Source organism: Myxine glutinosa, chromosome 11 (genome assembly GCF_964187855.1).
Source record: "Myxine glutinosa chromosome 11, kmMyxGlut1.1, whole genome shotgun sequence".
Taxonomy (NCBI): domain Eukaryota; kingdom Metazoa; phylum Chordata; class Myxini; order Myxiniformes; family Myxinidae; genus Myxine; species Myxine glutinosa.
In genome coordinates, this window is record NC_136271.1 from 22,977,520 (window position 1) to 23,002,494 (window position 24,975).

At 42.7% G+C, this 24,975-nt stretch overlaps 1 protein-coding gene across 1 annotated transcript in view; it reads left to right on the forward strand.

Moving 5' to 3' along the window:
• LOC137416273 (uncharacterized) overlaps nt 1–24,975 on the forward strand; it is a 76,790-nt gene that overhangs the window by 49,487 nt on the left and 2,328 nt on the right. The window contains exons 3-4 of the mRNA XM_068101801.2: nt 5,194–7,218; nt 23,654–24,722. Coding sequence (XP_067957902.2) covers nt 5,194–7,218; nt 23,654–24,722 — 3,094 coding nt within the window. The remainder of the gene's footprint in view (nt 1–5,193; nt 7,219–23,653; nt 24,723–24,975) is intronic.

Consider the following 24,975-nt stretch of genomic DNA (forward strand, 5'->3'; position numbering starts at 1 on the left):
AAGGAAGGACTTCGCACGACGGAGGATGCCCAGTCGGCGACTGGCTTTGGAGGCCAGCTTGGAAATGTGGTTTTCCCAGGAAAGATCATGGCAGATAGTGAGACCCAAAAGCTTGAGTGACAGAACTTCTTGGAGAGGATTATTCAGAAAGTAGATGGGAGGGTTGTCCATTTGGTCTTTTCGGAGAGACATAGTAAGAGTGTGAGATTTGTCAGGATTGAAAGACATGTTCCACTTGTTTGACCAGTCTGTGATTTTTGTCCAGGTCTGCAGAGTCAGGAGGCTGCAGACTGCCGATCTGAGGGATGAGGCATGGAGCAGCAGAGAGTGGAGTCATCAGCAAAGATATAGAGAGGATTTTCCAGAGAGTCATAGAGATAATTATTGTATTGATTAAGAAATTAATTATTTTACGATTATTATATATTTATTTTATTTTCACAATTAATCATTCAATTATTTTACACCTCTTCCTCCCAATACCGTCTCTATGCGCTACATGGCGGCCGAAGGCGCCCTGGCAATGCCGCACTGGAGGATGTTATTTATTTATTTGGCATGTGAGCGGTGTACTTTGAATATATCTGTACTTGTTTTGTGTTATTTTAAAAGAGTGGGTGTGATGGATTTTGAAAGAATGTTGGATGACATTGTGTCAGGTCATGGAAGAAAGATATTGGTTTTGGCAAATGTAGCAGCTGATGGTGTAGGAGAAGTTTACTCTGAGGATTTGAAAAATAGGTACAGGATGTTTGGGAAAAAACTGAAAGAAAAGGATTGTGATGTAATTATCCCATGCGCAAGGCGGGGTTAAGCAATTGGTTCACTCTGTTTGTCTGTGTCTGTCTGTCTGTCTGACTGCCGACATTTGTCTGTGATTGAGGGAGTATTTCGTTTCAGTTGAAATGTATATTTGAACACTGTAGAATATGAATCAGAACATGAAGTGGAACACAAACGTGCAACTTAGCAGTACTTTGGCTCTGAATTTGGCAAATTGTACGGAATCTTGTCCTGAGCACGCGTGCACACAGAGGAGTAAGGTGCCTGTCTGGCAGTCAAACAAAATTTAAAATCACTCAAATTGGAAACTTGCAGGTTTTAGCTTCATCATAAATGACACAATCAACTATCACAAATAACTAATTTAACATGTTAAATAAGGTGGTGTAACGGTACATCATCAGTAAACTTCCCCAAAAAAAGTTATATTGTTTTTTTTCTTCTACAGCCTTTAAAGCTTTTATTTTTATTTCAATTGAAGTATATACAAACAAATGTTTGGTACTACAGAACTTCAAAATACACGAAAACATACACGACATCATAAGATTAACCAAAGCTTTTCGTGCTGTACTCCTCAAGGTAAATCACAGCAAGAGAAAGAAGGAAGTGAAAGCGCGTGCATATATAAGCATGTCTATGTAGGCCTAAGTTCGACACTAATTGGTAATCTGAACACCCATTAGTTGGCTCAGTCACCACTATCTCTGGCTCCGGTTGGCTGAAGCGGAGTTGAGATCGATGGCTCACCATTTGCACCAACACCTCGGAGGGATGGGGGATGGAGTTCCCCCAAAGCCGAGGACTCCCCATTTGCATAACATACTATGGACAGGGGTTGGGGCAACAGCTTTGATCTTTCCTTGTTGAAAGAGAATGAGAGAATGTACAAATTCCTTTAGGTGACGCAATGTAGGGTCCGTGGAATGGATGGAGATTGCTTCCAACATACATAGATGTAACGCCAGGGGGGTTGACTCAGCCTGTCATCCTTCCGAGGTCGGCTAATTGAGTACCAGTTCACTGGTAATTCCCTGTTTGTCGTTAAAGGCGGCAAAAAGGGTTGGCGGCGTCCGGAAGGGCATCCGGCCGTAAAACATTGCTTCAAAAAGGGGACCGAAAAACAACAACAACCACGGTTCCCGAAAAAGGCCAACCCCCGCTTTGCGGGGAAAAATGGCCTCTAAAGGTGGTTATTATATTTATATATATACTTAGATGTAACATACACCGACCTAGGCTCAATATCTTGAACATATCTGCATTGTACTGATTTGCACGATCGGGGTTGGCTACCAAGTGCCGTGCCATGGCAGAAGAACAGGAAGAAATGGCCTACGGTCCATGAACGTTCCGATATGCTCGCATTGGTTGTGTTCTAACTCCCAATATATTTCCTCGAATCGCCAGGGGCACATGCTGTTTGATACGATCAGCCAACCTTTTGGTTGTGGCATGTGATAACTTATTGACGCAGTTCAACACTCTCAATCCAGCGCTGAGGTTTACCAGAGAGCTGAAATCTTCAAACGCTTTACCATTTTAACCGTCACTGGCCGATTTTTAAATTTTTTTAATCCAAAAAATCAACCTTTTTCTTCAAAATTTCCGAAGTTTTTTTTTTGCCTAAAACACGCCCATACACTCACTGATGAACCTCTGAAAGTTTGATGAAGATCCGTTTGGCCATCTCTTAAGAAAAATGGTGACAGACAGACAGGCAGACAAACACACAAATGGCTCTCTTATAGTATAGATAATTAGATAGTGTAGCAGCATAGCAAACCTGTTGTGCATTTTGTGATACAAGCACCAAATTTGGCACAAATGTACATTAATATGTTGCGAACATTTTCAGATATTGGGCCACTTGAAATTCCGTAATTTTTTTTTTCAAATTTTTTCAAATTTCGTAATTTCAAATTTTTCGGGTGACACCGTCACAATTTCGGTCTTCGAGGCCGGCCGATATAGTGGGGCGGCTTAGCCCAAATATTCAAAAGAATTGTGCATTTTGTGATACAAGCACCAAATTTGGCACAAATGTACATTAATATGTTGCGAACATTGTGTGGTCAGCAATGAAGACGAGAGTCTGAATTACATGTATGCAAAAGACCTTGTGAACCAGTGAAGCAAATACACGGGTAAGCATGAATTAAATCTAGGGCATGATATAATTTCCATGATGTTTACCTCTACACTCAATGGTGGAAGGAGGTAATGTTTTGATCCCAGCTTGTCTGTATGTCTGTTTGTCTGTTAGTCCACAAAATTCCAGACAAAGCTTGTAGTAGTGGTTCTGCCTCACTGAGTTGTTCAGGTATGATGTACTCAGCACAAGCTTCCGGTCGGCCCGGAGGTGGGGGTGCGGGGCCTGTCACGGAACGTCAAAACAAACGGCCTGCCGGGGCCGCCCAAAAGTCGGGCGTGAGGGGCGCGTCCACTAATGGAACGCCTCTCGCTTCCCAGATCGAGAGCCACGTGGTCAGGAGAACCTCGTCCCTTCCGGTCACACTTTGCCTATCGGCCGGCCTCGAAGACCGAAATTGTGACGGTGTCACCCGAAAAATTTGAAATTACGAAATTAGAAAAAATTTGAAAAAAAAAATTACGGAATTTCAAGTGGCCCAATATCTGAAAATGTTCGCAACATATTAATGTACATTTGTGCCAAATTTGGTGCTTGTATCACAAAATGCACAATTCTTTTGAATATTTGGGCTAAGCCGCCCCACTAAGAGTGGATTCAACAATCTGAAATCAGCAACCAAAATGGAACATCTGTGTTGAATGCAATCCATCCGACATCAATGAAGAAAAATGATCCTTATGTAAACCAGCATCAGGTTAGAGTCGGATGCAGAAATGTAGGCACCAGCAAAACAAATTGAAAGGAATGAAAGACCACAGCAGGAATTTGGCCAAGGATTGGCTAATCATAATGATGTCTGCCACCAGCATGCAGAGTCTAGGTTTTCTCTCATCCTTATCTTAACTGTGCAGCCTTTCACCATCTCCCTGCTTTCTTTTTCTATGTACTTTTTATTATCCACATCCATTCTCCTGGCTTCCATTCCAAACATATTTACCCTCCCAATAAATCAGCAATCGATTTGCGGAATGTTCGTTTTTTTAGCCATTTCAGCTGCTGTCAACAAATATTATAGTCCACTGGAATATAAGACCCATTGCTTCGCTGACAGAAATACCAATCTTTGCTGCGATGGCTATAGTCTATGGGGTAAGAAAAAAATATGATTCCTGGGAGATCCTGCTCTCCGCGCAGGGATAACCAACAGTGTAACTCCGCGCAGTGTTGGCATTTGCAGTTTTGACACGCGTGTCCATGTACCCATAAAGAAAATAAAGAAAAAAAATTGGGATCACAAAAACTCCCGAGAGTTACCCGAATCCACCGTAGTTTGATTTATTGAAATCTTATTTTTATTGAAATGTATTGAAAAAGTTGGATAATCAAGTTATATATAGCACAACAAACAGACAGACAGACACGGCTCCTTTTATAATATAGATTCTTTGTGAAAGCAATTTCCTGTACATTATTTGAGAATTGACGAAGCAAATACCTGCTGTTAATAGTTTACAACGATCATAAGTTGGAAATGGACTTTGGTGTGTTCAACCGAGGGGCAGTATAATAGCAGAGGAGGCAGTTTCCTCATCCTTCAGATTTCCCGTCTTGAGGTTTGCAGGTTCGATCCCTGACAAGGTATAATTTAACTATAACCCTCTCCCCCAACCCCCGCCCCATTCTGATACAGCGCTAGGACCAAGTGTTGTTTCTGCATTCGGTTGTTGACATGATCCCACATAGACTCTCAAAGAGTAGGCCATTGTTGGCTGGTACCCTGGCCACATTCCCTGCCTCGATATTAAATGTGATATACAAGGCAGATTTTTTTTTTTTTTTGATGACGAATTGTTCTTTCCAACTGGCAATGATAAAAGTTTGTATAAACACAAAATTGCTTTGGTTTAGTTCTAATATACATCACGTTATTTTGAAAACTATGATTTGTGTCGCACAGCCTTTAAAGCAATACAGCAGCCCCAGGCAGCCAGCAAAGTAATCTCAATGTAGTTTTCTAGTACTACTAACATTATCGCATAAGTCATTAAGCCGTGGGATTGATTAATTATATCCTTTAGTGTTTGAGAGTCTTTGCCCATACTTTTCAAAAATATGGATAACCTTAATGATTGAGAGTAATAGTTTTATATGTTTATTACATTTCTGAATTGTTTTGAGTTGGATAATATTTATAAAACAGTTTTCATCGAGTTATTTATACTCTTGTTTTCATTACTGTCATATGATTGGAAAGTTTATTAAAACCTAAATGGCTGAAGTGAATTTGAGTAACGTGGTTTGGATCTCTCCCACAGGTTGGTTGTCTGGTGCAGCGTGAGGCGAAGAGACCATGGAAACGTGGCCGGACAGGCACTAGCTCCAATGGAGCCTTTCATAGTCATTCGGCAGCTATAAGTGGGATTTCTTCCATTGGCACAAACCTTCATGATTGCCAGAATAAAGAGGTTGTAAAAGAGCAAGATGATAACAAAGACAAGGAGGAAGAAGTAAAACGATTTAAAAAGTCATGCGTAATCGCAAAGAAGGATAGCAGCATGCATAAAGGTTGTTCTCGTGAATTGTACACTGACCTAATAATCAATGACTTCCACGGCAAACAATATGGTGCTTCGAATGAAGAAGAAATTAAGAACTTATACTTTCACAGAGATAAAAATAAGGTGGAAGAGGAGGAGGATGCAGATAATAAGTTTGAAGATGAACACCAACGGTTGTCGATCACAGCTGGGAAAGATAAGGCCACCTGCAATGTTTCAGCACCGTCATGCTCTATCCCCACTCGCCTTTTCTCGTCATCCTGTTCTTCAAGCTATCAGGACATACAATCCTCTCCTCACAAAACACCAGTTGCAGAGGCAAGCACACTAAAAGCTATGGGGGAGAAAGGTACTGATATAATGAGAATAAAACAGGGATGTCCACCATGTGAAGCAACTGCAGACACCTTTCCATTTGAGAATGCATCTGATGCTTCATCCCAAGCCGTGGTTGCAGAAGAAAATGTTTTCACTGCTACCTATGCAAGTGGAAATCACAGCAGCCTGTTTACAAATGATGCCACATCGTGCATGAATGTCTTGGAAACAGAATCAACAGCCAAGGCTTTTCTTGGGGAAATAACACTCCAAGCATCACCATTAACAGAGTGCTCAAGTGACCTGCCTTCTGACTTCGTACAAGTTTCTAGAGGAAATGAAAAATCAGTTGACGTTTCAGTGCCAGGTGAAAAAGGATGGGATAGAGAATATGCACTAGCAACAGCTTGGTCTGACAAATGCATGAGTTTCAATAGCAGGTCTGAAAAGGACAACTCTTTCCTGATGAAGCAACAACGAAGTCTACATTTGAACAGAGAAGCACGACCTGGCCAGTTTCATCTTCATGAAGGGCTTTCTCAATCTCGAAAGTTTGTTTTGAGCCAAAGGACATCTCATTGTGCTCAAGGCATTCGCAATATTGGCAAGTCCCACAGCAATCACAGAATAACCAACAATCGCTCATCAAAGAACCGAAAAAGAACAGCACATAATGAAGATATCGGCACACGAGACCGAGCCAACAACCATGATAAACAGACATTGACTGCTGACCCATTGTTTGATAATATAGCTGGCCTCACAGTATTGGTGCCAGACCGGAGAAGAGGGAGACCAAGAAAAGTGCACCCTGTAGAAGACCTTAGAGGTCGCATTAGACATTCACCGAGAAGCGTGGGATGCAAACGATCAAATGCAGCTAAACATAATGATTGCAGAATAAAGGTGCATCCTAATGTTTGTGGAGGTCAGCCTGTGGCCACAGTAGACTCGGATATGCTTCATAAGATCAACAAGCTCCCAACTCCGACACGTGAACGTGTCCTGCAGCAGTTGGTACTAACAGCACAAAATGAGCAAGCGAAGGTTATTAGCTCACCCGTTTCTGTATCACCCTCCAATAGTAGATGCAGATCTCGGCGCGAAATCCATGTTAGCAAACGTGGAACAATTTATGTTGGAAAGAAACGAGGAAGAAAACCCAAGAGTACTTTAATTGGTGAAAATACTATAGCTTCTTTGTCTGCCCCTATCCCATGGGCTACTTCACACCAACCCGGATTTACATCAGGCTGTACATCACAGCTTTTCTTGCCAGTACACAGCCCTGATCATGATATCACTTCAATGGAACCGCCTCCACTGGTGTCTAGCCACCGGCCAACCCGGGGCTTGCCCACCAAAGCCATGCTTAAGTTCTCAGTTGAAAGGCCTGGGAATTCTCCACAAGGGTCTCTACTATCAAGTTCTCCATCACATCTCTCAGAAATATCTTCATTAAAGGTACTCTTCAATAGGAACTATGTTTCTTTCTCCAATTACAGTACTGTGTAACATTCACCGATATCTATATTATAAAACTGAGTTTGTTGGATTGATGCAAGCTCCACCCCTCTCCTCACCAAGGTGGGTGGAGCAGGAGTAAACTTTGGGCAAAAGCGCACGTGCAGTCCACACTCCATCCCTATCCTCAATAACATGGCATGGAGGACATATATACAGTCGGACCCCAACATTCGCAGGTTCCGCATATTCATGGTTGATAAATTGCGACCTGCTTCTGCATCTGCGACCCTGTATCCCGCGTATCCACGGTTTTTCGAGAGCACAAAAAAAGAATTTCCACAAGCTGTGCGCATGACAGTTCTGAAACATATCTTCCACCAGCCACTCCTAAAGCAACTGGACATAACGCAAAAAATCATATCTTTCACAAGTCGTGTGCATGACCTGCTTCTACATTTGCAGCCCTGTGCTTCGTGTTTTCCCGGCTTTCCACAAAATACATAGATATTTTAGCAACGCGATAAGCAAGCTTCGTGGGATATCCCACCATTCACACCATAAATATAGCTTTGCCAGATATCCCACCATTCACACTGTGAACATTGTTTCACGGGATATGCCACCATTCACACTGTGAACATTGTTTCACGGGATATGCCACTATTCACACTGTGAACATTGCTTCGCCGGATATCCCACCATTCACACTGTGAACATTGCTTCGTGGGATATCCCATCATTTACACTGTGTACATTGCTTCGCAGGATATCCCACCAGCTGCATAACAAGTCATCCCCCACGAGTTACTGTGCAGAATGAAAACACTCCACCGCATCTATTAATGCAATTAGCTGTCCCTCTTTTCCCCATTGAAACAATACGCCAACATACACTACCGGTCAAAAGTTTAGGTACACCCAACATTTTTTTTAATTTTACTGTTTCATGTGCAAAATGAGCATAATATGTGAACCAAACTCTTCCCAAAGATATATCTGCTGATATCTAATGATAATATATTGTGCTTCAATGCATCTTTCTTGTGTGAAACGTAGGTTGAAAGCAACTTTTGAAAATAGGTTGAAAAGTGTAATACAAAATCCAAACTGAAATGCGAAGTTAATATTATTAACGTTTCATCTCAGGAGGAAAAACTGTTTACAAATACTCTGCTCTGTGTGGAATGAATGTTGGTGCTTAGTTTCTTCATCACGTGCAATGTCTATTTTTGCCAGCCGTTGCAAAAAATGTTCACAGAAAGGCCAGCCATACAATCTAATGAGTGTTTTTGTGTTTCAGATTGCATGAACATGGGTGCCAAAGCTCAGCTAACGCCAGAAAAAAAGACGGGCAATTGTAACTTTGAGAAAAGAAGGCCTTGAAACAGTTGCAATGCTGGAGCTGTTTAGCTGGGCTCCAATTTCCGGTGCTGTAAGACGTCTTTTGCGCAGACTGGTGACTCGGATTACTTGTCCTGTGATTCTGTTGTGATTCTTGGTTGACCAGAATGTTTTCTATCTGCATTTTTACCAGTTTTGTTGTGTCGTTTAATGGCACAAGCAACTGCATTTACTGACACAACTGCATTTTTTTGCAATTTGTCTCAAGGATTGGCCTTCTTTTCTCAAAGTATCGAACAAATCAAAAGTTAATGATTGATGTATACAGTCGTGTGAAAAAGTAAGTACACCCCATGTAAAGTTTTGACTTTTTCAACATATTTCAACATACAGCTATTTGATCTTCATTTCAACAATATTGAGAGATAAAGGTGATATAATATAATAAATATCATGAAACATTTACATTTTGTAGTCCATTGTATAATTTAATTAAACATAATTGCAAATTTCGCATGTGGAAAAAGTAAGTACACCCTTGGCTCTAATAGGTGGTATTGCCCCCTTTGGCAGAAACAACCTCAAGTAGGCATTTCTTATAACTGTCTACCAGTCTCTGACATCGACTGGGAGAAATTTTGCCCACTCCTCCATGCAGAATTCTTTCAGCTGTGTGATGTTTGAGGGGTAGCTTGCACGCACAGCTCGTTTCAAATCCCCCCACAACATCTCAATAGGATTTAGATCCAGGCTTTGACTTGGCCATTCCAGAACCATCCATTTCTTTCTTTTCAGCCATTCCTTGGTGGATTTACTGGTACTAGGGCATGCCCGTACTATATATATATCTAAAAGTATATCCCCCCCCTCTATTTACATGCAATGGTTTGGTCCAAAGCGAACGGCTTGCGAGTACGGTGACAATCCCCCCCCTCTATTTACATGAAATGGTTTGGTCCAAAGCGAACGGCTTGCGAGTACGGTGACAATCCCCCCCCCTCTATTTACATGAAATGGTTTGGTCCAAAGCGAACGGCTTGCGAGTACGGTGACAATCCCCCCCCCTCTATTTACATGAAATGGTTTGGTCCAAAGCTAACGGCTTGGCGCTTGCGGAGTTTGGTAAAGAAATCGCCATCGCGTGCACAAATGCGCAGGAAAGCGAATGAATCGCAAATTAGTTTAAAAACATAGTTTAACGCCCGAGCGAGTTTAACGCAATCGCAAATCGCATCGCAAAGCGAAAGAATCGCAAATTAGTTTTAATTAGTTTTAAAACATAGTTTAACGCCAACATAGCGCCAACATAGTTTGCCGACGGGAAATAAATGAATACGCTCTCAAATGTGCCATCCGAGGCAGAGTGTGTTCGCCACGTTCGGCACACGTGATAGCTCGCTGCTCTCTGATTGGTTGAATCGTTTTTTGGACATAGCTCGGTAAGTAATTGTCCGATTAATATGAAACCTTGAAAAGGCACATCCTCGGGTCCCCAGCAATATACCTGGCAAGTTTCAAGTATATCGGACCGGTAGTTGTCGAGAAACAGCGGTCACAGACATACAAACAAACAAACAAACATACACACAGAGATTAGTGGAATTATAGATAGATGTTTAGGGTCATTGTCATGTTGCAAGGTGCACCTTTGGTTGAGCCTCAACTTTCCGACAGATTGCCTCACATTATCCTCAAGCACTCTCTGGTACAATGAAGAATTCATCGTGGATTCTATGATGGTGAGCTGCCCAGGCTCTGATGCAGCAAAGCTGCCCCAAACCATTATATTTCCACCACCATGCTTTACAGTTCGTATCGGGTTTTTGTGGTCAAATGCTGTCTTTGGTTTTCGCCAAACATGTCTTCTGGTACTGTGGCCAAATAGCTCTACCTTTGACTCATCTGTCCAGAGGACATTGTTCCAGAAGTGCTGGTCTTTGCCTCGGTGTTCATTGGCAAACTTTAGTCTTGCCCTGATGTTCTTTCTGGACAGCAAAGGTTTCCTCCTGGCACACCTCCCATGTAGCTCAAATTTGTGCAGCCTCTTTCTAATGGTAGATTCGTGCACTTTGATATCAACAGTGGCAAGAGCTACCTGTAGGTCCTGTGATGACATTCTGGGGTTCTTAGAGACTTCTTTCAGCATCTTGTGGTCTGCTCTCGGGCTGAACTTGCTGGGGCGGCCTGGCCTGAACAAGTTGGCAGTTGTTTGGAATCTTCTCCACTTGTAGATGATCTTCCGGACAGTCGAATGATTGATTTCAAATTGTTTGGAGATCTTTTGTAAATCCATTCCCAGACTCGTAGGCATCTATAACCTTCTTTCTGAAGGCCTCAGAGAGCTCTTTTGATCTAGGCATGGTGACGCCGCACACTTCAACAACAAAGAGCAAACCAAACTAAATGTCTGAGGTTTAAATAAGACAGGTTCCTCCAAGACCCTCTCTAACGATGCTCTAATCATTTGCACCTGAGCTGGTGGACCTGATTCTAATTTTAGCTATTTGAAGTAGTGATAAATGTAGGGGTGTACTTACTTTTTCCACATGCGAAATTTGCATTTATGTTTATTTAAATTATACAATGGACTGCAAAATGTAAATGTTTCATGATATTTGTTATATTATATCACCTTTATCTACCAATATTGTTGAAATGAAGATCAAATAGCTGTATGTTGAAATATGTTGAAAAAGTCAAAACTTTACATGTGGTGTACTTACTTTTTCACGTGACTGTATATATATACATATGTATACATACACTGTATATACATACTATAATCTCTTTTGCAGCATTGCTTGCAAAAAAAAGGTAAGATTTTTATTGCAAAGTTCTTCTCCATATTCAACGTTTTTTATTTTGTTGAATGGCAAATCGAAATGACTCGTCAGTGGGCTGTATTGTATGTTTTCAACAGTATCTGAGGCTCGTTGTGGAGCTGCCACACACATGGGCATATAGACGAATACAAGACACAGAACTTAGTCGAGACAACACAGCCACTGTGCTTGGTGGAAGTGAAGCTCTGATTTGGTCTCATCTGTCCACAGGACATTCTCCCAGAAGGATTTTTTGCTTGTTCAGGTGTGTTTTGGCAAACTCCAGTTGGGCTTTCTTATGTCTCTCTCTCAGCAGTGGGGTCGTCCTGGGTCTCTTACCATAGAACCCACTTTCATAGATTTGGCGACGGATGCTGCGAGTTGAAACTGTTATACCTTGTGTCTGAAGGTCAGCTTGAATCTGTTTGGCAATTGATCGAGGTGCTTTCTCCACCATTCGAACAATTCTTCGCTGCAATCTTCGATCAAGCTTTCTCTTGCGGCCATGTCCAGGGAGGTTGGCTACAGTGCCATAGGCCTTAAATATCCTGATAACATTGCGTATGGTGGACACAGGAATATCAAGGTCTCTGGAGGTGGACTTGTAGCCTTGAGATTGTCCGGTCCATGCTTGATCTTATGTCTGACTTCCTCAGACAATTCTCTGGTTTTCTTTCTTTTCTCCATGCTCATTGCGGTACACACAGTGACACAAAACAGCAGAATGAGTCCTTTTCTCCATTCAAACTGGTTGAATGAGTGATTTTTTATATTGCAGGCACCTGCAACTCACCACAGGAATAAATGCAAGGGTGCCAATATTTTTGGCCACGACTGTATATATTGGTACCCTTGCAGTTTTTTCAAATAATGCACCATTTCTTCCAGAAAATTGTTGAAATTAAAAAATCTTTTGGTACCCACATATGTATTTCTTTAGTATGTAGTAGAACCAAACAAAAAACTCTGAAAAAATTACTAAATCTTAGCTTATTCCACACAGAAATACTAAAATGTCCCGGACAATATTATTGGCACCTTTTAGAAGTTGTTAGAAATAATTACATTTCAACCAGGTGATTCTCCTTTACTTTGGAATGGAACTGACCTGTGATGAGTTTCAGGTGTCTGCAATATACAAATCACTTATTCAACCAAGTGGCTGCGTGCCGGCCTCGTCTCCTCGTTCCCCTGTTCGTTTGGCATCTGGGATTGAGACAGCCGACGGGAGAGGCGGCGCGTGGGCGACAGTACGAGCACTGCGGCGTGTGAGGACATCGAGGCCTGTTTCGCGCCAACGGCCGAGCGGTTCCCGCGAACACCGGAGCTACGTCCGGACTGTGCTTGAGCCAGACGATCCCTGACACTGCAGACAGAGATAAGCCGCACCACACAGAACACAACGGTTCCTTTAATTTATCCTCTTCCTTTGTCTGTTGTTGAAATCTGATGTAGGAGCACTCATTAGGGGGTTGTAGTATTTATCGTTGCGTTCTTTGTTATCGGGTTCCGTTTAATAAATATTATTTTTGTACATTTTACATCCATCTCGGGTTGAGTTTCTTTTTGAAGGGCGAAGACATCATCGAGGCCGTCCAGGTAAGTCGGCATTCCTCATTCCTTCTCGCGTATCATCTGCCATCCATTGAAGTGAACGCCTTCATTAACACTCGTTTCCATCCGTGGCTTACTCTCGGTCTTAACTGAGAACCAAGCCACACGACAATATATATATATTGTTGCGGTTTTGAGAACCCACACAGGTAACATCATTAAAGGTTAAAGGTTGCACCCCATAGATAGGCCACAAGCAACACGTAGGTCACCTTAGGACGTTAGTTATTTCATAGTGTGTGTTTAGATAAGGACATGTCCAGTAGTTGCATCTGCGTTGTGTAAAACAAATAAGAGTAGGCCCCATTCGTTCATTTTTGCAGCCTCCCTTCCATTGACGCCATTAAGCGCTAGCCAGTCTTTACATCGCCCTTGCCTTTTAGGTTGCCAGCAGCCGTCACGACCTCGTTGGGCTTCCGCTCAAACCAGCCCAAAGGCCACGAGGTAAGGCCCGAAAAGGGAGCGGAACGCAAGGATGGAGGTGCGGCCACGTCAAGCAGCCATCAAGGCGGAGCCGGTAAGCCCTCACCAGCCAACCAGGGCTCGAGGGAGATCACCTGACAGGGTGTGGCTAGAGATTCGAGAGGGTTTGCTGGGCGTGGCAATATAACCCCTTGCGCGAGGCCCCCACCTCAGTTATGAGGGGAGGACTCGAGTTATGAGGGGAGAAGCACTCGTTGAACATTGTAGTTGAGCCATGATTGTGAACGAGTTATGAGGAGAGAGAGGGCTTGATCAAAGCTATGAGACAGGCGCTCGAGTCTTGACCTGATCGGAGTTGAGTAGTTACGAGAGGGAGAGACGCGCTGTGGCAAGCATTTTACAAAGGGCGGGCGCGCGGCACACGCTGCAGAGGACTGCAGCGTGAGAAGGACGTTGTTGAAGGGCGCTTGGATCGATCATAGTAATACCGGGAGCGCGTGTAAAGGTGCCGGTACACATATTACGTACGCCGTCTGATCGCCAGCTTACCTATCCCCCGAGATATAATTGTCCACATCGCGCCTACGTCATGGGGAGAGCTGCCTGCCGTATTCCACCATCTGCACGGTATGAGTTGGGGACCGGACGAGCTGTGTACCCTTGGACCCTCAACACCACCATCTACAAACCCCATGTGAGTGACACTGAGAGTGAGTCTGAGAGTGAATGGGCCCGTGTCCAGGGATAAGTTAAGACTGTTATTAAGGCTGCCCTGTGTATCTGCTTCTTCCTCTTCCCTGTACATTCGTCCTTTTCCTTCCTCTTCTTATTAGTGTACAAATTGTTAATAAATTACCTGTTCTTCCTGGTTTTCCTCTTAATCCGATCGTCCTAGTCATTTCTCAATTGGGTAAGCGTGGCACGATTAGGAACCGCTTAGAATCGGGTCTAGTGCCTGTTAACGGCCCGGATCGCGGCTCGCTTCGCTCGGCGTGTCCACTAACGCCATGGTTCGGGCGGAAGTTATTTCCTCGTTTCCGGTCAGTGTTAGTACTTAGGTAATAGGACCAAATTCGACCAACAACCCTATTTAACGCTGCCCGGGAAGGACGTTATAGCCCTCGGGATCGCGTCGGCCAGATAAAAGACAAGGGGATTAATCCCCCCTTGATGAGGGGAAGGCCGACGTCGGAGATCCGCAACAATATATATATATATATATATATATATATATATATATATATATATATATATATATATATATATATATATATATATATATATATATATATATATATATATATACAGTATATATACAGTCATGTGAAAAAGTAAGTACACCCCATGTAAAGTTTTGACTTTTTCAACATATTTCAACATACAGCTATTTGATCTTCATTTCAACAATATTTATAGATAAAGGTGATATCATATAACAAATATCATGAAAAAATACATTTTGTAGTCCATTGTATAATTTAAATAAACATAAATTCAAATTTTGCATGTGGAAAAAGTAAGTACACCATTGGCTCTACTAGGTGGTATTGCCCCCTTTGGCAGAAACAACCTCCTCAAGTAGGCGTTTCTTATAACTGTCTACCAGTCTCTGACATCGACTGGGAGAAATTTTTGCCCACTCCTCCATGCAGAATTATTTCAGCTGTGCGATGTTTGAGGGGTGTCTTGCATGCACAGCTCGTTTCAAATCCCCCCACAACATCTCGATGGGATTTAGATCCGGGCTTTGACTTGGCCATTCCAGAACCCTCCATTTCTTTCTTTTCAGCCATTCCTTGTTGGATTTACTGGTATGTTTAGGGTCATTGTCATGTTGCAAGGTCCACCTTCGGTTGAGTTTCAACTTTCTGACAGATGGCCTCACATTATCCTCAAGCACCCTCTGGTACAATGAAGAATTCATAGTGGATTCTATGATGGTGAGCTGCCCAGGCCCTGATGCAGCAAAGCTGCCCCAAACCATAATATTTCCACCACCATGCTTTACAAGTTGGTATCAGGTTCTTGTGGTCAAATGCTGTCTTTGGTTTTCGCCAAACATGTCTTCTGGTACTGTGGCCAAATAGCTCTACCTTTGACTCATCTGTCCAAAGCACATTGTTGCAGAAGTGCTGGTCTTTGCCGAGGTGTTCATTGGCAAACTTTAGTCTTGCCCTGATGTTCTTTCTGGACAGCAAAGGTTTCCTCCTGGCACAACTCCCATGTAGATCAAATTTGTGCAGCCTCTTTCTAATGGTAGACTCGTGCACTTTGACATCAACAGTGGCAAGAGCTACCTGTAGGTCCCGTGATGACATTCTGGGGTTCTTAGAGACCTCTTTCAGCATCTTGCGGTCTGCTCTCGGGCTGAACTTGATGGGACGGCCTGGCCTGAACAAGTTGGCAGTTGTTTGGAATCTTCTCCATTTGTAGATGATCTTCCGGAAAGTCGAATGATTGATTTCAAATTGTTTGGAGATCTTTTTAAATCCCTTCCCAGACTCGTAGGCATCTATATCCTTCTTTCTCAAGGCCTCAGAGAGCTCTTTTGATCTCGGCATAGTGACGCCACACACTTCAACAACAAAGCGCAAACCAAACTAAATGTCTGAAGTTTAAATAAGACAGGTTCCTCCAAGATCCTCTCTAACGATGTTCTAATCATTTGCACCTGAGCTGGTGCACCTGATTCTAATTTTAGGTATTTGAAGTAGTGATAAATGTAGGGGTGTACTTACTTTTTCCACATGCTAAATTTGCATTTATGTTTATTTAAATTATACAATGGACTACAAAATGTAAATGTTTCATGATATTTGTTTTATTATGTCACCTTTATCTATCAATATTGTTGAAATGAAGATCAAATATCTGTATGTTGAAATATGTTGAAAAAGTCAAAACTTTACATGGGGTGTACTTACTTTTTCCACGTGACTGTATGTATATATATATATATATACAGTATATATATATATATATATATATATATATATACAGTATATATATATATATATATATATATATATATATATATATATATATATATATATATATATATATATATATATATATATATATATATATATTAGCAGAAGTACCCGGCATTGCCGGGCGGGGGAGGGGAGGGGAACGGGGGGAAGGGGAGGGGGGAAGGGGTAGGGGGAGGCCTGAGGTAGGGGGGCGGGGGAGGTAGGGTGAGGGGGAGGTAGGGGGGAGGGGGAAGGGAAGGGGAGGGGGGAGGTGGGGGAAGGGGAGGGGTAGAGAGGAAAGGGAGGGGGAGGGGGGAAAGGGAGGGAGAGGGAGGGGAGGGGGGAAGGGGAGGGGGAAGGGGAGGAGGAGGGGGGAAGGGGAAGGGAAAGGGGAGGGTGGAAGGGGAGGGGGAAGGTTAGGGTGAGGGGAAGGGGAGGGGGGAGGTGGAAGGAGGAGTGGAGAAAGGGGAGGGCCAGTCAACAATGATGTTGCAGTTCTCATGGTCGGAGAGCAGCACAACAATTGCGACATCGTCCTGCATCTTCGCAACAACAGCACGAAGCGGATTTTGGAGACTCACCAATCCTATGACGCCCTCCAGTACCGGCGTTGCCAGGCGTGGGACGGGAGACCCGTACATTCCCAACCCGTACATTCGCCCTCTCGACTCAAGCTCACTCGGACAAAAGCCTCGCACAAATTACACCGTGAAGGCCCAATGGCCATGTCTATGCCACAAATCAAGTACGTGAGCGAGTCTGGCGCACTGAATTGACAATATATAGAACACTCATACTCCGTGAAAAGTGTAGCCGCCGTGTCGCCATCTTGGTTCGCACAACTCGACCAACTCGCTTCGCGGATCTCGTTTGTTTTTAACGTGTCCCAGATTTTAAAAGCCAGACAACTGTTAAAATGCCATTTTGTGTGGCAATAAACTGCTCCAATCGGTTAAGGAAGGGTTGTGGAAAGATGTTTCACAGCTGTTTCACAGACGTTTAATTCATATCGCACAAAATCGACAAACATCGACACAAAACACGATCACACAAAAGGTGAAAAAATGCAATCGCTTTTCGCTCTGAATTACGTGCAAACGTGTGACGGAAATCACCATCGCCCAGCATCGCGTGCCAACCAAGACGGCGCCCGGTAGCTGCATCTCCACCTATGTGGTGTGAATGGCAATGGTCATTATATATATTTTCAGTTCAATGGTCTGGCGGCGAGGTTTGGAACATCACGTGATCGCTCTGAGCGAATCAGCGAGCTGCTCTGGCACAGGCTTTGATTCCGTGTATAATGTTCCTCGCTGAAATGCGCTGAGGTAAATATTAATAAAAAATATGGATCTCGTCAAATATTTTTAGGTAGGCCATGTCCTTCCCAGGCTCAATGGCCATGTCTATGCCAAATATCAAGCATGTGAGCCTCTCCGTTTAGGAGTCTATAGGTAACATACACACACACACACACACACACACACACACACAAACACACACACAAACTGTGTTTTATTTATAGAGATATATATACTGAAACGCAAAAGAAACTTACCACCTTTGAAACCTTTAAATATCAACAATAACACTGCGTGTAGTAAATGTGTGAACTTATTTGTGGACAATAGTGTCCTCACTGTCAGACAAAACGGTCACGGATGGTCACTTGAACCTTCAATGGTCACTTCATAGCACAGCTGTTGAACAGCCGTTTTGACTGTCAGTGATTAGCCAAGAGGTACGGGATGATTTTAATGAGCTGCACGTGATGTCTTGATATTGGCTTTAAAAAGGCCAGTGCAAAATGGGCATTTTGACCGAAAAATTTGACCATTTTGACCAACTTCAAAAAGACCGAAAACACAAAAGAAACTTACCACCTTTGAAACCTTTAAATATCAACAATAACACTGTGTATAGTAAATGTGTGAACTTATTTGTGGACAATATTGTCCTCACTGTCAGACAAAACGGTCACGGATGGTCACTTGAACCTCCAATGGTCACTTCATAGCACAGCTGTTGAACAGCCGTTTTGACTGTCAGTGATTAGCCAAGGGGTACGGGATGATTTTAATGAGCTGCACGTGATGTCTTGATATTGGCTTTAAAAAGGCCAGTGCAAAATGGGCATTTCAATCAACATGGCACGATTGTCAAGGGATCAACGGCAGCGTGCCCTGGGCATGCTGCAAGGTGGACTGAGCTACCGTGAGGTGGCACGTCGCCTTGGCTGTTCACACCAGACGATATCGGCCCTGGTGGACAGAGACACCCTCCACAACTCTGCAGATGACAGACCTCGATCAGGGAGGCCAAGAGTCACCACTGCAAGGCAGGACAGGCAGATGGTCCGAAGTCACCTGCGGGATCGATTCCGTCCAGCATCCCGCACTGCGGCAGAAACTCCGGGGCGTGCAAACCCACGGATCTCCAATGATACTGCACGAAGACGACTGCATGACTATGGTCTGACTGCCAGAAGACCATACAGAGGCCCCGTGATGACGGTTGCCCATTGCCGCAACCGTCAGAGATGGAGCCAGCAGCATCAGCGGTGGACCTTGGCGCAGTGGAACGAGGTCGCTTTCAGCGATGAGTCAAGGTTCTGTGTGGACAGTCCTGATGGGCGTGAGTGTGTCTGGAGAAGAACTGGCGAGCGATATGCCGATTGTTGCGTGCGTCAAGCCAACAGGTGGGGTGGCCCAAGTGTGATGGTGTGGGCAGCCATATCAGGCCGGTACAGGACGCCACTGGTGGTTGTGGATGGGAATCTTAACGCCCAGTGGTATGTGGATAACATCCTGCGACCTCATCTGCTGCCATTCCTGCTAGACCACCCAGAACTGAGAACCTTTCAGCATGACAACGCTCGTCCCCATGCTGCTCGCTTTACCACTGCATTTCTCCAAGGCGAGAACATCAACACCATGCAGTGGCCTGCGCTCTCCCCTGACCTGAATCCCATAGAGCACCTGTGGGATGAGCTTGGGAGACGCGTAGTTGGCAGGGCCAGGACACGGGCAGAGCTGCTTCAGACATTGAGGACTGAGTGGGACAGAATCCAGCAGCAATCCATCCAAAGACTGGTAGGCAGTATACGCCGACGATGCACTGCCTGTATCCAAAACAATGGTGGCCATACACGCTATTGAAAGGGGACTGACATTGCACCCTGTGCTGTTCTGTACTGTAGAACAAACTGATGAGATGGTGTATCTTGGTCAAAAACTTGACATGTCATCAATAAAATGCCAATGTTTCAATTAGCAATTGTTGGTTTGTTTTATTTTGAACTGTTACAATTTTATTACATTTCAAACAAGTGGTAAATTTCTTTTGCGTTTTCGGTCTTTTTGAAGTTGGTCAAAATGGTCAAAATGGTCAAATATTTCGGTCAAAATGCCCATTTTGCACTGGCCTTTTTAAAGCCAATATCAAGACATCACGTGCAGCTCATTAAAATCATCCCGTACCCCTTGGCTAATCACTGACAGTCAAAACGGCTGTTCAACAGCTGTGCTACGAAGTGACCATTGAAGGTTCAAGTGACTATCCGTGACCATTTTGTCTGACAGTGAGGACACTATTGTCCACAAATAAGTTCACACATTTACTATACGCAGTGTTATTGTTGATATTTAAAGGTTTTAAAGGTGGTAAGTTTCTTTTGTGTTTTCGGTCTTTTTGAAGTTGGTCAAAATGGTCAAATATTTCGGTCAAAATGCCCATTTTGCACTGGCCTTTTTAAAGCCAATATCAAGACATCAGGTGCAGCTCATTAAAATCATCCCGTACCCCTTGGCTAATCACTGACAGTCAAAACGGCTGTTCAACAGCTGTGCTATGAAGTGACCATTGAAGGTTCAAGTGACCATCCATGACCGTTTTGTCTGACAGCGAGGACACTATTGTCCACAAATAAGTTCACACATTTACTACACGCAGTGTTATTGTTGATATTTAAAGGTTTCAAAGGTGGTAAGTTTCTTTTGCGTTTCAGTATATATATATAGATATATATATGGGTGAGACCCTAACCCTAACCCTAACCCTATATATATGTTTGTGTGTGTGTCCCTTCGCATAATCAGATAATCAAGCACTCTTCGTTCATCTGATTGGTTTTTACAGTCCTGAGAGAACCCTTCTTTGCTATGATCAGATGAAATGATACATTGTATGACGATTAGGTACTATGGACGACGTGACATTTAGTTATTTTCATGAGTCTGATACCAATACCTTCACATTCAGAAATGTCACCTTTGATCATAATTACTGTCTGGTACAAAACTTTTTGATGATTTGTCTGTTCAGGAACTACAGACTGGTCACCTGTATTCTTTCCAGACACAGCTGATGTAGCTACGAATTTTGCATGGACATTTATGTGCCACATAAATCTGCATGCTAATAATTATTCTGGCAATTACATTTGAAAGGCCCGGATAACATGGAAGTTATCATGTCTGCCTCCTTATGTTTCGTCACTAACTCTTGGTTTTGCAAAGCTTAGAAATAAGCTACTTTCCTATCCATTGTTTAGCAAACTATTCGGCAATCATCTTGTTTCCAAGGTAGTAGCCATCCTGCATGATGACATCATACATGCCCAGGTTGTTATTGTGTGAGCAACACTGCATTTATGGCCAGTTGGATTGTCCAAATTAAGATCCAACAATTTGTATGTCTATTGGCTTTCTATTCACAGAGATCCCCAAAGAGCCATTTGCCTTTCGCTAAACTTCCATATGTATAAGAGATTTGCCAAAAGCCAGAAAGATGGCTCTTTGGGCACCTGTGTGCACTGAAATTCGCCAATATATAGGTTAACTTGTTTTCTATTCACGTTTTTTAATGTGTATTTTTGGAATTTAGTTAATTTTTTTTTGGTCTTGTGCTCCATAACAATGACATTTTTGCCCTCCACCAACTATTTTTTCTATTGCCCTTTTATTGCCCTTTTATTGATTTTTTTGATTTTTTTTTTGATTTTTTTTTTTTAATTTTTTTTAATTTTTAATTTTTAATTTTTATTTTTTAAATTTTTTTTTTTAAATAAATTTTAAATAAAAAATTTAAAAATTTTTTAAAAATTTTTTTTATAATTTATTTTTTTATTTTTTCTTGCCCTCCACCAACGAATATTCAGTGTAAATTAATGAGTTGGTTTGTTCAGGAAGCTGAACAACCTTGGCACTTCTGAAGCTCAAAGCAACTGAAGCACGAACTTCATGTGTTTTGCCTCCTTCTAATATAGCAGCTCAGGCAGATCCATGAGGCCCATATCATGAGCCTCCATTGGCAGTTTGGTTCAACTTGCAAGGAGGCTCCTGGTCTAATGCAAAATCTAACGATTAATTACGAGCAAAAAAAATTGCACTGCTCAAAAATAGTTGTTTTTTTTTTAGCAGAACATAACTCAAAAGCTATTTCATAATTTTCCCATTTTAATATCTCAGAAAAGCTTTTCCCTGGCACACGTAAGCCAACCAACCTACAATTCCTCACATAAGTGGTTTGTTGAAATATGATCAAGAGGGATTTATGCAGTGTGAGAAGTGCCAACATCCCTTTAATAATGTCAATTTGGGTTGGCTTGTTTAATGTTTTTACCTGAATGTTCAGAACCCAGGTCATGTATTTATTTCTCCAGTGTCTGCGAATGTCAAAGTACACTGATGTCTACCAATGCCTTTTGCTGATATAAAGACCCAGTCACGTCTCTCACCCATAATTGGAGGGAACAAGCAATCACCTCTCACCAAAAAAATAATTCCCGGGTGACTAGGATCTTTATCTAATGACACATTTAGGGATATGGCCGATCAGTCAGGCTGTTTCATGTTACGGCAAGTAAAAATTAACTTTTATTATGCCTCCGCCGACTAAGTCGCCGGAGGCATTATGTATTTGGGTTGTCCGTCCGTCCGTCCGTCCGTACGGGCAAACCTCATATTTCTCAGCAACCATATGTCCAATTGAGACGAAACTTTCAGGGAAGGAGTGACACCCATGCAGAATGTTTTTATGATAATTGTGACATCATAGGTCACGTGGTATGGCAGCTATCTATCTTGGATTAAAATCAAATAACAAAAGAATTATTTCTCGGAAACCGCTGAATGGAAAAATTTGAAACTTGGCACATTGTCAAGTACTCCCAATGGGGAACAAAAGCATGATAATGATGACATCATAGGTGAAGTGGTATACCAGCCAATAATGTTTTAATCGAATTCCTTATCCTAAAAATCTGAAATTGCATGTACATGATCTATTGATCTATGACCCATTTGTATTGCAATATTACATTTATGACATCATAGGTCACATGGTTGGCAGCCATATTGGATTGAAGGAAAATATTAAATAATTATATCTCTGAAACCGCTCACCCTATCGATGCGAAATTTTGCTAATATCATCCAACAACACTGTTGCATATAGTTTGAAAATTGATGATGTCATAAGTCATGTGGTTTGGCAGCCATCTTGGATAGAAAAACGAACCTTATCTGATCAACACAAAACTTCACAAACGTGATCCCCTACCCATACATATGCAGAGTGATGGCATCTACCCATTGTGGGACTATGCGGAGGCATATTGGTGACACAGTCGCATTGTTCTAGTTTTGGATCTAAAATAAAATGAAATTCTAGCACAAGGACTGTGATGTCAGGACGTTTAAAATTATGCAATTTAAATTCAACGTCTGTTTTCGTATGACAAGACAGAATACCGCATCTTCTTCTTCTGTTTTATGTTCGAGGCTGCTGAGAAATGGTTTATACATGGCTCGTGGAAGATTGTTTTATAACTGTGTTATGTGCACGGCTAGTGATAGATGGTTGGTGAGAGTTGCTTTGTATTGATGCGCTTCTGACAAAGATGGTTTTAGAACTGTGTCATGCGCACGGCTGGTGGGGGATGTTTTTGCACCCATGAAAAACCGCGAATACACGATGCACAAGGCCACAAATGTAGAAGCAGGTCACATTTTATGAACCCCGAATACACAGAGTCCGCGAATTTCGGAACCTCGAATGTCAAGGTTTTACAGTATGTAATATATATATATTATATTATATTATATTATATTATCTTGTATTATATTATACAAGTACAGTATACAACAGCTGTGGTCAATATAATAGTTATGGCGACAGTTACTATCATGGTTAACATTGAGTGAGAGACATGGTTAACATTGAGTTTATTGTTGTGATTGTAGTTTTTATTCTTGGCAGGAAGCAACACCATCTCCCATTAGCACGGCATCACACAGTGATGAAGCTAACCCCAGCGATAGTGGCATCGGGACTGACAACAACAGCACATCTGATCGTGGTGAACGAATCACACGCCTCAGACCAGCACTACGACGTCGATCAACACGGTCCAACAGATCAGAACCACCTTCGCCATCATCTCTACAAATGTCACCAGGGTCAATGCGGATTTCGAGAGAGGCAGTAGCCCCACAGACCAGCACAAATCGGTCCAAGCACCGGTACCGCAGTGACAAAACAAGGAGGCGCAAAAAACCCACGTCTAACAGAGTCTGTACAGATGCAGGGTTTGGAGTGTTACTCGAAGAAATTATAGCTCAACTAGCAGAATGTAGGATCTCCCGGAAGTCCCGCACAAGCCACTCTGTTACTCAAGCATCTGACTCTGTCCCTGATATCTTCCGCTTGAGATATCTGCTGCCTACCCGGTGGGACACATCACTAAAACCAGCTTCCAATTGGAGCTCTGCTGCTGCTGCAGGAGACTTGCCACCTTTTTCTTCCGGCCTTTACTTTGGTCCCTATGGCCTATCATTTCCAACAATTGCCTCAAGTACCCCCCCTCGCTATTTATTTGGAACACCATCTCTCATCAGCCAGTCCAATTCACCTTCACTGCTCTGTGTCTGTGGTTGTGCACCTGTCATTCCAACCTCAAATTCTGTCTCATTGCAAAAATCCTTAGCTTCTCGTCGCAAGCAAAAACAAGGTGCCAGGACGATGAGTGGATTTGGAAAGTGCAGTCACAACGCTGCTTTGGAACAAGTGGAGTCTGAGATTTCTAGGTACTGGTCTTGCCAAAAAAAAGAACTGCGTGGACCTCTTCAAAGTCGGATGACCTGGTATGGTAGTTCTGGCCAACCCCATAGCAGACCTACTACTATATCCTGCCCAACAACGTCAACCTGTAACCAGCAGCTTCCTGTAATTTCAGCAACTGGGAGAAATGATCTGGTGCCTGGCAAGAGTGAATCAGAGATACAAGCTCCACACAGACTAAAGCGAAGGAAAGATTTAAATAAAAACAGTGAGTTGTGCACCTCCGTTTAATCACTCTACCTGTCAGAAGCATCTGGTGTAATGAATGATTTTCTATGTCCTAGTTATGATTGACCTTTGTGGACCACCATCCCTCCTTTTCACTGAAATATCCAAACATTTTCTAGCGAGCATAGCCATATTACTTTTAGGGTGTTTTTCACAGTGTCTACACACATACGTACAGCACAGTACATTTGAAACTATTACTCATGGCTCGGGTCAGGATGCATGGCCATTCC